At 36.8% G+C, this 16,790-nt stretch overlaps 1 protein-coding gene across 1 annotated transcript; it reads left to right on the top strand.

The window, feature by feature from the left end:
• Window positions 1-577: 577 nt before the first annotated feature.
• On the top strand, window positions 578-16,554 carry LOC145259740 (uncharacterized). The gene is made up of 3 exons (XM_080117440.1): window positions 578-803; window positions 11,696-16,181; window positions 16,254-16,554. Exons 2-3 carry the CDS (start codon window positions 11,736-11,738, stop codon window positions 16,470-16,472), a joined length of 4,665 nt encoding a protein of 1,554 aa, XP_079973566.1. The 5' UTR covers window positions 578-803; window positions 11,696-11,735; the 3' UTR covers window positions 16,473-16,554.
• The last annotated feature ends 236 nt before the right edge of the window (window positions 16,555-16,790 follow it).

The following is a 16,790-nucleotide window of genomic DNA, read 5'->3' as shown; positions in this document are numbered from 1 at the left end:
TGTTCTTAAGGGATGTTGATTTAATATATTTGATTAGGATATGGGTATATATTTTGATGCGTTGCTATAAAAGGACTACTGTGCGTAATAGATTCCTATATTGGAGGAGTTGTTAATACTTATTTGATTGATTTGAGTATATGTTAAATTATAGTTTTGAGTTGGTTTGAGAGCTGGTGGTTATGGATTATATTAGCATTGTTTTTACTATGTGATTTATAACTACCTTCTTTTAGTTAAAAGTTACGTTTTAAAATTGATCTGTTTCGTATTATATACACACACATATATATAGTTAACCCTTTCATTCTTTATATTTTTAATTTTATGCATAAAAATTGATCTCTATGTATTTATTTATTTATATATTTATTTAGTTTTCGTAACTGCGATTTGAAAACAAAAAAATACCCCACTAGTTTGCTTACAAATATAGAAATATGTTTGTAAAGAAGAGATTAACTGAACATTGAAGTGTGAACGTATACGTGTTCGTGTGTGTGCGTGCATGCATGTCTGCACTCGTATATATATATATATATATATATATATATATATGTGTGTGTGTGTGTGTGTGTGTGTGTGTGTGTGTGTGTGTGCCAAAGAGATGATAATTGATTGCAGGCAGCTGTTGTCTTATGAGCGATCGGCGGCAGCTAATACTCAAACATCGGAAGAACCGGTAAGAGATATGTGAGACAGCCGCTTTCTCCGCGTTGATTCATTAACGGTTCGATCAAAGCGCCAAGAGCAGATATAAACTCTCATTTCCAGACCAAGAGGTTTTCTACGGTCACCTTCAGGTAAGAAATTTTTCTCCCTAAAAAACGTTTTTTTTTTAATATACACACGGGCCACCGCTTGTTAAGTATCAAAGATCACTCGAAGATAAGGGTCAATCGTCAGTTGGCAACGAGAATCTCGTTTGAGCGAATTGGAAACATTGAGTTATGGTCAGAATTTTATTATTTAAGTAGGCGTCTCGACCAGAATTTGTTAACATTGGATTTAAAAATGACTATGCTGTACTCAGTTGAGAAGCAGTTCCGTGGTATTGTATTCTTCAGATGAAGAGATCAAATTCCTATCATATTTCGAAGTCGATTTATCATGGATGTGTTTAATCTGGCAGCATTCTTTTATGGAAATCGCTCCAGACTAGATAAGGATCCACTTGATGTAGGAGCTAAAAATATTACTTCAAGACGATACATATTAAATTGATAATGTCAGACACAGAAAGCAGCAATTCTTACCCCCGCCTTTGCTAGAAACATCGCTTATGGAATGCCTTTAATCATAACCACACTTAAAAGAAAAGCGCCCCCTAGGCAAAATAAAAACTTGCATACAAGGACAGTAATTCCGACTTCATTTTCTTGGTTTAAAGCCGACAACTAACGCCTACTGTATGAGCTCAGTGGAAACCTACGGCTTGAACATTAAAGTAACGTTCAAAGTAGACCTTCGGTTTATTTTGAGCAGCCTTGAAATTCTCACGTTCCATCTAATTTATCCTTTACAGCCGGTCGTAATATTTCGGACAGATGGAATGGGGTATCTCTACTTATATGGAATTGGGTATCTCTACTTATATATAAAACAAACCTGACAAGCAGCAAAATCCCACCCCTACACACTAGAGATCCCAAGATGTCAGAAAGCCTTCTACTCTAATAAATTCTTCCCCAGAACCGCTAGACTTTGGAATTCTCTTCCGGATTCCTACTTTTTCAACTGTCCTGACATGCAGAAGTTCAAGTGAAATGTAAACAAACATCTTCCTGCTCAACTCCCTACATAGTATCCCTGCAACTTATATCACTGATAGTAGCCCCCTGCATCAGAGTGGCGATGTGCCTTGTTTGGGGTGAAAATATAAAAAAAAAAAGAAAGAAAGAAAAAAAGACAATGTGTGTGTGTGTGAGTTCGTTCTCTATGAACTCTGAAATGGCTGGGTCGATATTTTTTTTTTGCCAGAAACATTGCTTGTGGAATGTGAGAACTAAAAGACAAAATAAGGGAAGCAAGAGATACGAGGCTGTCGAAGGTAAACCTAGGGTTCACTTTCTACTCTGAAGAAAACTAATTTACCGCCGGACAATCGATTATGTGCAGATTAGAAATTCTGGTCCGGAACGGTCGAAGGAAGATGTTTGTCCTCTTGAAAATTGCCATTTTTGTTCTTTTTATTTTTCTTAGTTTGAACAATTTCGTTCCGGTTAATTTTACTTTTTCGATGCTCTGTAACTATGGCGTTAAAATTTATTTTCTTTTCCTTAAAACAAGAAAAGATTATTTTTTTGATAAATTTGTAGATAAATACTCTCTGATGAATCGCTGCCTCTTTAGTTCTTGCGTTCAATGGGACAAAGTGAACCTGGGAGTAAGAGTAACAAAGTGGTACCCCCCCACACACACTTTCCAAATTGAGGCCTAACTATTGCATAAGCTCAATGGGAGGCAACGGTCATCCATATTCAAGTAAAATTGAAAGTGGACCTTCCGTTTACTTTGAACATCCTCGACATCCTTACGTTCAACCTAATTTGTCCTTTACAATCGATCGCGATATTGTTTTTCAGACAGCGGGGATGGGGTATATCTACTTATATATAAACTAGCCTGGATGTCCGGCGTTGCCCGGGTGTTTGGAGATGTGTGTTGAGCAAAAAAAAAAAAAAAAAAAAAAAAGAAATAAAAAACCCAAAACAAAAGTGGTAGTAAGCAGGTAGACTTGACCTCATGCCGCGAAGGAGGAAAAGAACGTGAAAAAAAACAACAAAACAATAGCAACAACAACAACAACAACAAAAAAAAACGTGACGTCTTTGCCGTTGCGTGCATCGCCAAACCGGAAGTGGCGAAGGTTTAAATTAAGGCTAGTCAATCGAAAAGAGACTTTCGAAATGGACTTTCGAAATGGACTTTCGAAAATCTCGGCGAAAAATGCGAGCCCTCCTTCTAGAAAAGTGGCCAGTTGAGGGTAAGGGAATGAATCTTTTTATCCAATTTTTCGATATTTGTCGTCCGAAGGGTCGAGCTTTAAAACGCTACCGATCACATGAAAATCCAACGCCTCTGTTGAAAGTTTTAGGCAGACATACAAACATACACACACATACATTTAAACAAACAGGTGAGATTTATATAATAGAAAACTCTGTGTGTGTGTATGTGTGTATATGCTTGTGTGTTGTGTGTGTGTATGTATGTGTGTGTATGTGTGTGTGTGTGTAAGTTCGCGATACTTCTAACAAAGGTTGGGGGAATATGTATTAATGAACTAAACGGACTACTGTCCTCATCTTGGATGTTCACACTCGCAAGGACGATCTCATCTAACAAGCGAACCTAACGTGTAAAAATCCTACTTGTGAGACTATTGATATTTGTTTGAACGAACGTTTTGTTTGTGTTTTATTTCTTTTTCTTTTATATCGAACCAGCTTCAAGAAAGAGAGGAAGAGAGAGAGAGAGAGAGAGAGAGAGAGAGAGAGAGAGAGAGAGAGAGAGAGAATATATATATATATATGGGAAATGGGAAGAGAAAAAAAGGGGGAGAGTCAAGAGAGAAATGGAGGAGTTGAGAAAGCGGGAGGTGAAAGTTTAGAGAAAAAGAAAAAGAGAGAGGAGTTTTAAGAGAGAGAAAGAGAGAGATAGAGAGATAGAGAGAGAGAGAGAGAGAGAGTGAGAGAGAGAAAGAGAAAGAGAAAGAGAAAGAGAGACGTAGAGCAGAGTATGCATATAGAGGGAGAGTTGAGAGAGAAAGGAGGGAAGAGTTGAGAGAGAGATGGAGGAGTTAAGAGAGCGAGAGGCGAAAGTTTAGAGAGAAAAAGGAAAGAAAGAGAGACAGAGAGAGAGACAGAGAGAGAGACAGAGAGAGAGAGAGAGAGAGAGAGAGAGATCAGAGTAGAGCAGAGCAGAGCAGAGTATGTATAGAAAAAAGCAGAGTATGTATAGAGAAAAAAGGGGGAAAAGTTGAGAGGCAGATGGAGTTGAGAGAGCAGAAAGCGAGAGAAAGTGTGAGAGCAAGGGGAATTGAGAGAGAGAGAGAGAGAGAGAGGGGGGGGAGAGATAGGGGGAGATATGCGAGTAAATACAGGAATAACTCATCATTTTGTAGGCACTTTATTCGAATCAGAAGTTTAAGATCGTTTAAAATGGAAGCGGATAATCGTGGATAATCGTAAAAAAATGTGAGCACAAATTAAAATGAAAATACACTTTAACACACACGATTACATTCAATTAACATTGAAATATTTCGCAATAATACTCATATGGCGTGCAGGGATGTGAGCAGGTGTTTCTTGGACTCCATATTTTTTTCTGGGCAACGCCCAGACACGGGTCATGCTAGCTAACGATGTAACTGAATCGATAAGTTCATTATGTTATGTTTAAATAAGGTTGTAAGAAATACACATTAATCACTGGTATTTGTTTCTCAGAATTGATTTACAAAAGAAAGGTTAACAATGCAGTGAATATTTATTTAACTCGATTGTCTGATATTTGCAATGCGAGGGCACATCGGTCCCATCGCCGGAAGATGTGACACAAGGTCAAAAGAGATGTGGATTGAAAGGCAAGCACAGAAGAGTTTGTATATTCTGGCCAGTAAAATTACCTTAATAGTCCTGTTAGCATTATTTCATGGGGCGCCTCAGGCGGTTACACATAAAGCAAATCATTTTCAAACAGACATTAAGGCCTGGATGGTGGACCTACTAGGACTACACAGAACCAAATCTCAGTTCGACAGAAACACTGTCACCTCTGTTAAAATAGGCCACAATCTGCCAGACAGATTGTCGAGGATGTATCTCATGCTTGGAGTGGATTGGCTAGTATTTCTAGTATTTACCACCGTACATCGTCGTAAGATGTGACAAAAGGTAAAAAAAATGGGATTGGAGATCAATACGCGGTGGAGTCTGCCCACATAAAAATGCATGAGCAGTCCTGTGGGCATTCTCCGGTAAGACTGCCTTAAACCGATAGCAATAAGGAGAGTAGAAAATGAAACTTGTAACTCTCACTTCCTATGTTTCATCCTTTATTCCTTACTTTCCATGCTCGATATTTCTGACATAGGGGGAAGAAATGCTGTTTTCTAGGCCGGAATCTATTTATGTAAGAGTTATCGTTGGTTATTTTTTTTTTAAACCTTGAAGTAGTAATAATTTTTACCTTCTTACATCAAATGGGTTCATGACGTGTCTGCCGATGCAGTCCTCTGTCTATATAAGAGACAGGTACGCGCTAAAATGGATTAGTGTTATCAAAGTGGGCAGGAGCTGTTCAGCGTTCCCTATCCAGCCTTGATAAGATTCAAATCCCGCTTTGAAACCAAGTAGGTGATGCCCCTTTCTCTTCCCTGTAACCTTTTTCCTACAGAAGAGACATTGCGAGACTGTCTCTGCTCTCTCGTTATTTTCATGGCAAGTGCTCGACTGAACTTCAATCTATGGTTACCTTTTGCCAAACTTTCACAAAAACACTCAACTAGCTACAACCACTATATACGATTTCCCCCATTCTCTATGTGTGTCTTAATCTAAACGCTGATTTCATGAACAAAGCTTCTTTCGCAGAACTGCCCGTTTGTGGAACACTGTTCCGCTGTTCTGCTTCTCGATCGAATACAACATGGTAGCCTTCAAATCCAATGTAAACAAGTTCTTGCTGAGCCGTCTTCATACATAATCAAATTTTACTCAATTTACACCATTAACGATTACTATACTACAAACTTACTTTCATTAACCCTTATCCTTGAGTGGCCTTTGGGTCTTAATAAGTAGTGACTTCCAAATAATATATATATATATATATATATATATATATATATATATATATATATATATATATTATTTGGAAGTCACTACTTATTAAGACCCAAAGGCCATATATATATATATATATATATATATATATATATATATATATATATATATATATATATATATATATATATATATATATAACTATCAAGGAAACCGGATTTTGCCCGGGATTGAATGAGTCAATGAATGCTCAAAACTTTAAATACTTTTATTGTAATCGAAACTGTATCGAGGGATTGTTTTAAAAAAGGGTGAATCGAAAATATGTACAATTCAAAATAAAATTACGTTGCGTTACGTTATGCGTAGGGGAAAATGGGGGAAAGCAATTAAAATAAAGCAACGTTATATTACTCGAAGATCCTAGAGACTAATCACGCTAAAACCTAAGAAGCATTCCCTCTGTTTAACGTGAACAGTTTCCTAAACTTTTAAATGGAATAATGAGTGATCACGACTTGAAAATGAGTTCGTGCTAAAGTTCGCTGCGCATAACAGGTTTCTAATGAGATGGTTAGTGATTGAAGACCCGTATGTGTTGGCAAATACGTCTGTTGCTTGGTATGCCCCATTTCTGATTTTGGTAGATACGTGCTGTTGGACTCTTCCATCCAATCTCAGTGTTGTTCGACCCCCTCTTTGGCGGCACGGGGGGACAAGATCAAAGTGTAGTATCTGTTCCGGCAGATGCTGCACTTAAGATAATTTGTACCAGTCAATGGAGGGGAAACCCTCTATACTGGGACAATTATTATTTTTGGTAACCAGAGTGCCCCCTTTTTGCCTACTTTAAGGGGAGCTGGTTTTTACCTCACATTAAAAACGGCCTTGTGCCTAATTTGCTCAGTGGGGGAGCAAATAAACACCATCTGTTCCGGCAGATGCTGCACTTAAGATAATTTCTACCAGTCAATGGAGGGGAAACCCTCTATACTGGGACAATTATTATTTTTGGTAACCAGAGTGCCCCCTTTTTGCCTACTTTTAGGGGAGCTGGTTTTTACCTCACATTAAAAACGGCCTTGTGCCTAATTTGCTCAGTGGGGGAGCAAATAAATACCATCTGTTCCGGCAGATGCTGCACTTAAGATAATTTGTACCAGTCACTGGAGGGGAAACCCTCTATACTGGGACAATTATTATTTTTGGTAACCAGAGTGCCCCCTTTTTGCCTACTTTTAGGGGAGCTGGTTTTTACCTCACATTAAAAACGGCCTTGTGCCTAATTTGCTCAGTGGGGGAGCAAATAAATACCATCTCAGTGTTGTTCGACCCATATAGTTGAAGTAAAATAACAATTTTGCACTATTGAGCTAATTTGATTTGCCAATTTCTCACTTACTGTCCCCAACCACGGTTAACGCAGATATATTGGACATTTATAACTGTTTGAATTTTAGTTACAGAGAACTCAGGTATTTTCCTTTGCATAGCTGACCTAATCACATCCAGAGGGTACCCATTCTTAATTATTTTAAATTCCTTATCGAATTTGGATTTTGAACAAATCATAAGGGCACGATGTGTTAGGGTTCAAATTAAATTTATCTTACGTTTTCGGGGGCAAAATGAATCTCAGCGTGCATACAGTCCTGTAAATGTAGATTTGTGGTATATTGATATAAGGTAACTAGATGGTGTTTTTGTTATCAATACACCAAGGAAAGCTATGGACGATTTACACTCTCCTTCATAAGTATACTGTAACGCGGTATGAATCCTATCAAGTAGGGAGAAAAAATTATTTGCCTCGGTTTGATTATTGAAGAGGCCAAATGTGTGGTTCACATAGCGAAAATACACTAAGGGCATTATGGGTCAAGTGAGCACTTACTCTTCATGGAAACCCACGGAAATATTCGCCATTATTGACCCCAAAACTGAGCCCATCGACACACCTTCTATTTGCCGATACATTACATCGTTGAAACTGAATTCAACAGATGTAGTGGCAAATTTCATCAGCTCAACAAATGTGCTTTCAGAAATGGGAGAAGGTGATATCTGGCTACGATATAAACAATCTGTACATATATCTATAGTTTCTAAAATCGGGACACAAGTAAACAGGTTGCTAATGTCATAAGAACACATACATTTATTAACAACCTTAGACTTTTCAATAAAGTCTGCAACATAAAGTGTAATACAACGCTGCTTTATTTTAATCGCTTGCCCCAATTTATTTCTTTTTTTTTATTTCACACACCTAATGTAACACAACGTAATTTTATTTTTAATCGTACATATTTTTGATTCTCCTCCGGCTTAAAAAAAATCCATCGATACAGTGAGGGCGAAACCGACCAGCTGAATCCCCTCCCTCTCTTTTCTCTCTTCTCTTCTTCATCCGTTTTACTTTAATTTAATACTTTTTTAATTATGAATTATAAAAGTCCTCTCTTCATGACTGCGATATATATATATATATATATATATATATATATATATGTATATATATATATATATATATTCAGGAATACATTATTAAAAACAACAGAGATACCTTGTTTAATGATTCTTTTTTTAATTTTTTCGATCTTTCGTAAGATTATTTTAACTTCAAGATGGAAGGTATTTACAAATGTTCCATAGTTCACACGAGCGCTTTCGATTCTTTCTTGAATCATCATCAGGTGGAGATAAAATATTAAAAATAGAAGTGAAATATATAGTTACGAATGATAAAAAGAGTCAATGAAAAGTCGATTAAAATATACATTTACGAGTGATAAAAAACTCGATTAAAAATTAGGATGATAAAAGGCAATGTTAGTAAAACCAGTCGTATACTGGTTATGCTAAACATTTCAGCACATTATTGCTACTTTCAAAATTTATGCTATTTATAGATGGGTGCTGGGTTTTTATATATAGTGCTTCAAGTATTTTTAATTTTTTACAATTACTTTCTCGTTGCAAAATCCTTGTGTTGTCCACGAGGACCTTTCTAAGATTAGAGGGGGGGACAACTATGTTGATTTGTTAAATGCTGGTATATTGAGCTAGTACTGTTCAAATGCATCGTTAATCGACGGGACAATGTTGTTTTTGTATGTCCAATATAGTAACAAATCAACATAGCTGTCCCCCCTCTAATCTTGCCATAATATACGCAATATATATATATATATATATATATATATATATATATATATATATATGATGGACTCTCCGTCGATTTTCGACGTATGAGACTCCAACAATTGTCCTGAAGGTCTAGAACTCAACGTGTCGACATTCACTTAGACGTATGTGGCACTTTAGTCCTGCTAGAGACTTGCAATGGCGACCGCAGTGGTGACAGACATATAAATGCGAGAATTTAGCTCCACACTGCTCAGTATTATTTTTTGACTTGACTCTCGCTTCTTTTAGTTTTTCGATGCAAAACGCCGAGAACTCCTTGATTTTTCTGTCACACATTTCTATCCACTTCCTTCTGTCTTTTGCAGTTAGCTCAATGTTGTTATATTCAATATTTAGAACCTGCAAATTAGACTTTATTTTGTCTTTGTAACGCAACCATGGTCGTCCCACGTTTCGACGGCCTCTGTCTGATTGGCCATACAGGAGTTGCTTCGGTATCCTATCATCATCCATTCGCATCACATGACCCGCCCATCGAAGCTGCGACTGGATTAAGAAGCTTTCGATGTTGCTGATTTTACAAAGTGTGAATATATATATATATATATATATATATATATATATATATATATATATATATATATATATATATTGTGTATATTATGTATATATATATATATGTAGTCATCGACATACAGTCCTGTTTCGTTGTATCACAACTCATCAGTGCCGCTAGACTAGCATCTCTCCTAAGCCAAGGCTTGAACCTAGAACCGTCGTGTTGACAGTCGGCAGTTCTCCTGAATATATATGACAGTCCCATTTAGAAACTCCTTTCTTATCGTTGATCACTTTCAGTTGAATTAATTCGGTCAATTTAGCTCTTATGCATAGATCATCGTATAACGATTAGATCACTGTCTGGCTGACGTAAAGAACATTTAAAATTAAAATGTTTGAAGTCAACGTTATTTCACGCGGTTAATGGTAGCCGAATGGATACGGTCTTTGCTAATCGAGCCAGAAATGTCTTGTGTTGCCGAGTTGGAATCGTTCGACTGGTGTTAATCGTGACACCCTGCACTGAAGATTCTCGAAAGGATGAAACACTAGTGTCTGTAGGTATTTATTATAGTAAAATATAATTATATATATATATATATATATATATATATATATATATATATATATATATATATATATAGGCTGGGAAAACTTATTTTGAACAAGTCGGTCAAGTTGTCAGTCAGTGTCTACGCAGCCGCTTTCGTCCCGATAAACTGTTTCGAAAAAAAAAAAAAAACGCTCATCTGTAGAACTTCGTCGATGTTTTTCTGGTATCTAATGATTTGGAGCCGTTTTCAGATAACGATCATTATCTGCAGGTAGCCTTTAGTCGGTTCGAATCAACTGGTCGCGTAGAGGTAAGTGTACGTCGGGCAATGCTCGTCGGGCAGTGCGTGTTATTTTAGCCGCGTCCTTGTCGTGTACATACTTAAGTTCAGACTGGGAATTTTACGAATCCTGTCGAGAGCGACGATGTGTGTGTGTGTGTGTGTGTGTGTGTGTGTGTGTGTGTGCCTACAGGTATGTGGACAGCAGTTGGGCTGTGGGGCGGGGAATACATGATTTAAAGCAAAAGGAAGAAAAAGGAAAGCAAAAAGAACAAGTAGTAGTAATAATAGTAGTTGTAGTAATAGAAGATGAAAAAGAAGAAGATTAGAGATAGAATATATATATATATATATATATATATATATATATATATATATATTTGTTAAAAGAAGCTTTTGCGTCCTTCTATTTATTATTTATTTAATTGTTTACTTTTACTTCGTTTTCTTTTTACTTTTACGGGTACCTTTACTACTAAGGGTACTTTTAAGAGTCTGTGTTCTTACATATATGTGTGTGTGGGTTCTTATCCTTACACCGTTTCTTGCTTTGAAAGTCTTCTGGACGTCTATGTGCCATGTATAATGCGTACATACCCGGTTGCCTTGGCCAGCGGATGATGCCTTCTTGGACGCGTGTCTCCATCTCGTGGGGAGTGGTCACTGCAGACACATGCATCGATAAACAACAAGATGGATTTGAAGCTTCAATCTTTTATTAAAGGCAAGCCTATCATCTCGAACCCTGGTTGTAGGAGAGCCGGATCTCCGATCTGCATTCCTCTGCTGCCTAAACCACTCTCCCCTATGTCGTCGTCAACCGGAAGCCTACGACCACAATTCCCGTGTCATCCCTAATTTCCGGTGCATTCTCTCTAGGTTGATACCTGTCAAATCTAACCTTTTGTGACCCCGCCAACTCGCTGATAGGAAACCCAAAATATGCTTATATAAGTTCTATTTCTAAAACTACCGGTATAGAAATTAAGCTGGGATTCCCAATACTACATATTTATCTCACTACCATATATTAAGTTCAATATACTAATCGATAGAGAATTGTCTCTATAATAATAAATACTTAATCTGCATTTAAATATCATATTTAAGCGTATCTTACAAGTAGGCAACGTCTGGCAGCCTGCTACTATATATATATATATATATATATATATATATTTATCTATCTCTTTCTGTCTGTCTGTCTGTCTGTCTCTCTCTCTCTATACATATATATATATATATATATATATATATATATATATATATATCTGTAACGTATGTTGTACCAACCTTGACCAGTTGATAATCGAATTGATATTAAAATCTAATTCATTTATTATATTTTCAAATTTTCAGGTTTAAACCAACAGACTAAAACAACAATTGACTTGAAGTAATGTATTTTAATGTTGCGTCGATCCGAATGGCACTATCTATAATTATTCCCATCCTGCTACTGCATCGGATGACAGAAGCCAGATACTTCAAAATAGAACGCGAACGTCTAACGGAGCAAATCGGGTTAAAACCACGGCTCTCCTACCGACGACCGATGTCACAGATGAAAGAGATCATCGCCAACCGGTTTACGTACAAGAGAAACCCACAAGATTTCGCCTTCCGTAATAGACCCACACTGTTTCAGAGTACTAACAAACCCCGTTATTCACGAAGAAATAAAATCTCACCCTTTCGGAGAATTGGTTACAAATTTCCCCGCAAAAGACCGTCGAGACTCAGGAAGTATTTAAAAAACCCGAACCGGTTTCCTCGTTATCGATCGAATAGAAAAAACCGAAAGTTTTGGTATCCGACGAAAATTGTGATAAAAAATCTAGAGAATTCGTACTACAAGACAATGAAACCAAAGAATTGGAAAAAACGGTATTACGGAAACAAATATGTCGATGACCATGACCAAACTTGGAAGGCAAAAAAACACAGGAAGAAAATAATCCGGAATCACAAACTAACACGTTTTGATGGCAATAATAAAAGACAGTTTAATTCTTTAGATATGCGAATGCCAGGCGGCCATATTAAAGTACATAGTATGCATTTGGAGAAAAAGCGAAGAACGAAGAAACGACGAAGAAACGCGTCTACAATGCTATTAAACAAGTATGGCCGGCGGACTAAGCGCTGCAATAACCACGATACACAAGACGTCTATCCGAAAATAGACAAGAGAGCAACGGATGGCATAGCGGCTTACAATATTGATGGCGACATGCGTGACAAGAGAGATCCAAGGAATTTAGAGGATGAGTATCGTAAGGACGGCAATCCTGATTGTCTTCGAAGTCATCCGGCTTCCATCAAAGAAACTGAGTTTAAATCGCTAACAGGAATGCCTGCGAATTCGGATGTTGATGTCAAGCATAAAACCGCAGTATTATTTAAAAATCGTTGTCAATATGGTCCAAATAAAAAATCCAAATATTCCAGTGAAACATCCGAAGCTGCCTCCGACAAAATCATAGGAGATTTCAATTCCATGAAGCGAACACTAGATGGCCGGTATGTTGATAGTGGATATTATCCGGGTACAAACTCGTACAGTCCACCAATTGTTTATGGATTGCCGAGAGATAGAGTAGACCCCGGTTACTTTGGGGATGCTAACACTCTGGATCCTATGACAGAAGAGAAAAGTATGGCTACTGAGTACACAGGAGGGTACAGTTCTTCAAACACCGACCCATGGACGGATTTAAATTCAATGATCCGCAACGCTCTTAATGAAAAAGTTGAGGATTTATTGAAGGAGACACTTCCCAGAAAGAATGAAGAAATCAAGGAAACTGCGTCAGATGATGAAGAAAACGAAACAAATGGTAATGATTACAGTACCAAAACTGATGACGTCACTGTCAGTCTGGAAGGGGAAAAAGAAGAAGAAAATGAAGAAGAAGGGAAAGAAGCCGAAGTAAAAGAAACAGACGAAGGAGAAGGAGAAGGAGAAGAAATAAAAAAAGTAGAAGAAATAAAAGAAGAAAGAGAAGAAGTGAAAGAAGAAGGAGAAGAAATAGAAGAAGAAGGAGAAAAAATAAAAGAAGAAGGAGAAGAAATAAAAGAAGAAGGAGAAGAAATGAAAGAAGAAGGAGAAGAAATGAAAGAAGAAGGAGAAGAAATGAAGGAAGAAGGAGAAGAAATAAAAAAAGAAGGAGAAAAAATAAAAAAAGAAGGAGAAAAAATAAAAGAAGGAGAAGAAATAAAAGAAGGAGAAGAAATAAAAGAAGAAGGAGAAAAAATAAAAGAAGAAGGAGAAGAAATGAGAGAAGAAGGAGAAGAAATAAAAGAAGAAGGAGAAAAAATAAAAGAAGAAGGAGAAGAAATAAAAAAAGAAGGAGAAAAAATAAAAGCAGAAGGAGAAAAAATAAAAGAAGAAGGGAAAGAAATCAAAGAAGAAGGAGAAGAAATAAAAGAAAAAGGAGAAGAAATCAAAGAAGGAGAAGGAAAAGAAAACAACGGGTCGCCTTCTGCACGTGAAAACGTTGTGGAAGAGCCGAAAGAACCAGTTTTAAATAAAGGAAAATTTGATGCTAGCAATGAAAACGCCAACGTCTACAACATTATTGGCAATGCAAACACCATACTCTCCCTGACGCCAGACATGGTAAAGTCACCAGAAAGCAATCACACTAATCTAGTTGATATAAGAAACCAAAGCAATATTGATCAACCGACAGACGAAAACAATATCATTTCAGACAAATCAGCAGACGACGAAGATGGCGACCAATTCAAAACTGAAATTAACGCTAGTAGAAATCATAATTCCAACGTTAACAACACAACAAATGATTCAAACGTTAACAACACAACAAATGATTCAAGCGTTAACAACACAACAAATGATTCAAACGTTAACAACACAACATATAATTCAAACGTTAACAACACAACAAATGATTCAAACGCTAACAACGCAACATATAATTCAAACGTTAACAACACAACATATAATTCAAACGTTAACAACGCAACATATAATTCAAACGTTAACAACACAACATATAATTCAAGCGTTAACAACGCAACATATAATTCAAACGTTAACAACACAACAAATGATTCAAACGTTAACAACACAACAAATGATTCAAACGCTAACAACGCAACAAATGATTCAAGCGTTAACAACACAACAAATGATTCAAACGTTAACAACACAACATATAATTCAAACGTTAACAACACAACAAATGATTCAAACGTTAACAACACAACATATAATTCAAACGTTAACAACACAACAAATGATTCAAACGTTAACAACGCAACATATGATTCAAACGTTAACAACGCAACATATAATTCAAACGTTAACAACGCAACATATAATTCAAACGTTAACAACACAACACATGATTCAAACGCTAACAACGCAACATATAATTCAAACGTTAACAACACAACATATAATTCAAGCGTTAACAACGCAACATATAATTCAAACGTTAACAACGCAACACATGATTCAAATGCTAACAACGCAACATATAATTCAAACGTTAACAACGCAACATATAATTCAAACGTTAACAACACAACATATAATTCAAACGTTAACAACACAACATATAATTCAAACGTTAACAACACAACATATAATTCAAACGTTAACAACACAACATATAATTCAAACGTTAACAACGCAACAAATGATTCAAACGTTAACAACACAACAAATGATTCAAACGTTAACAACACAACAAATGATTCAAACGTTAACAACGCAACATATAATTCAAACGTTAACAACGCAAAAAATAATTCAAACGTTAACAACACAACAAATAATTCAAACGTTAACAACACAACAAATGATTCAAACGCTAACAACGCAACGTATAATTCAAACGCTAACAACATAACAGATGATTCAAACGCTAACAACGCAACATATAATCCAAACGTTAAGAACACAACATATAATTCAAACGTTAACAACGCAACATATAATCCAAACGTTAAGAACGCAACATATAATTCAAACGTTAACAACGCAACATATAATCCAAACGTTAAGAACGCAACATATAATTCGAACGTTAACAACGCAACATATAATTCAAACGTTAACAACACAACTTATGATTCAAACGCTAGCAACGCAACATATAATTCAAACGTTAACAACACAACAAATGATTCAAACGCTAGCAGCCCAACTTATAATGAAAGTAATTTCCCATCAAAGACTAATCGTACCGAAATGAATAGAGAAATGGAAGCTACGACCCCAAAACAGTCTCCAATCTCAGACAATAGTAAAGGGACAGCCATTTCGCCTTTCCTTCATTTGACGAAATACGTTTCCAAAAATAGCAGCTCCTTTAACAGTACTTATGATGAGCGAAATGAGAGGAAATGGGGTACTCCGCCTAAATCTGTTGGCGATAAATATGGCGATATAGATTTTGCTGACGGAAATCCTTTGCACGATGCTCTAAACAATAAAACCAACAAAACTAAAGACACCGAATCAACTGCTTTGATGAAAAAGGATGCTGGAGCAAACAACGAAAGCGAGGCGATTATTACAATAAACGCCACGAGAACAAATACCGCAGAGGGAACAAAAAATATAACACTGGATATCGACACAGGCAGTTCGGATGAGGTTGAAGATCCGCTAAGAATTAGTCATCAAAAGAAAGTTGTATCAAAGCGTTCACCTGATGACATAAACACCTTAAGCGTAAGCGATGTGTCCAACGTTAGCGACGTGTCCAACGTTAGCGACGTGTCCAACGTTAGCGATGTGTCCAACGTTAGCGACGTGTCCAACGTTAGCGATGTGTCCAACGTTAGCGACGTGTCCAACGTTAGCGACGTGTCCAACGTTAGCGATGTGTCCAACGTTAGCGACGTGTCCAACGTTAGCGATGTGTCCAACGTTAGCGAGGTGTCCAACGTTAGCGACGTGTCCAACGTTAGCTATAACCTGCTTCCCCAAAACCTTTTCCATCACCCAGACACAACGGGACACGCCCTCGATGTAAAGTCGTTTAGCAAAGTTCCAATGTTGATATCTACTCAACCTTTTGCGCAGGGCCTCTTCGGAAATCAAAGCGATTTCGACGATTCCGACGACAAAAGTGGTTCACCTTTTTCGACGTTTTAGCAGGATTCGACGATGAAATTTCTCAATATTTACCAATTCGCAGAATAAAAAAATAGTTTAGTTGTTGAGAGGAAAATTATAACCCCCCCCCAAAAATGACAAATATGGGCCTTCTTTCAAATATATTTTATTCAATTTTTATCCCATGAAATGTTTAAAGATAAAGAAATAAAAGATACAAAAGTAAAAGTTATTACTAAAACTGTTTTTTGTTTTTACTAATTATGTACGACAAATTAAGGCACGACGAATGTACGACAAAGCATGACAACTACTCCTGCTGATACTCGTGTGATATTTAAGCACGTCAATCGAGCA

The sequence above is a fragment of the Euprymna scolopes genome, chromosome 35, assembly GCF_053919585.1.
Source record: "Euprymna scolopes isolate OS-2025 chromosome 35, ASM5391958v1, whole genome shotgun sequence".
Classification (NCBI taxonomy): domain Eukaryota; kingdom Metazoa; phylum Mollusca; class Cephalopoda; order Sepiida; family Sepiolidae; genus Euprymna; species Euprymna scolopes.
This window is presented reverse-complemented; position numbering and strand designations above follow the sequence as displayed.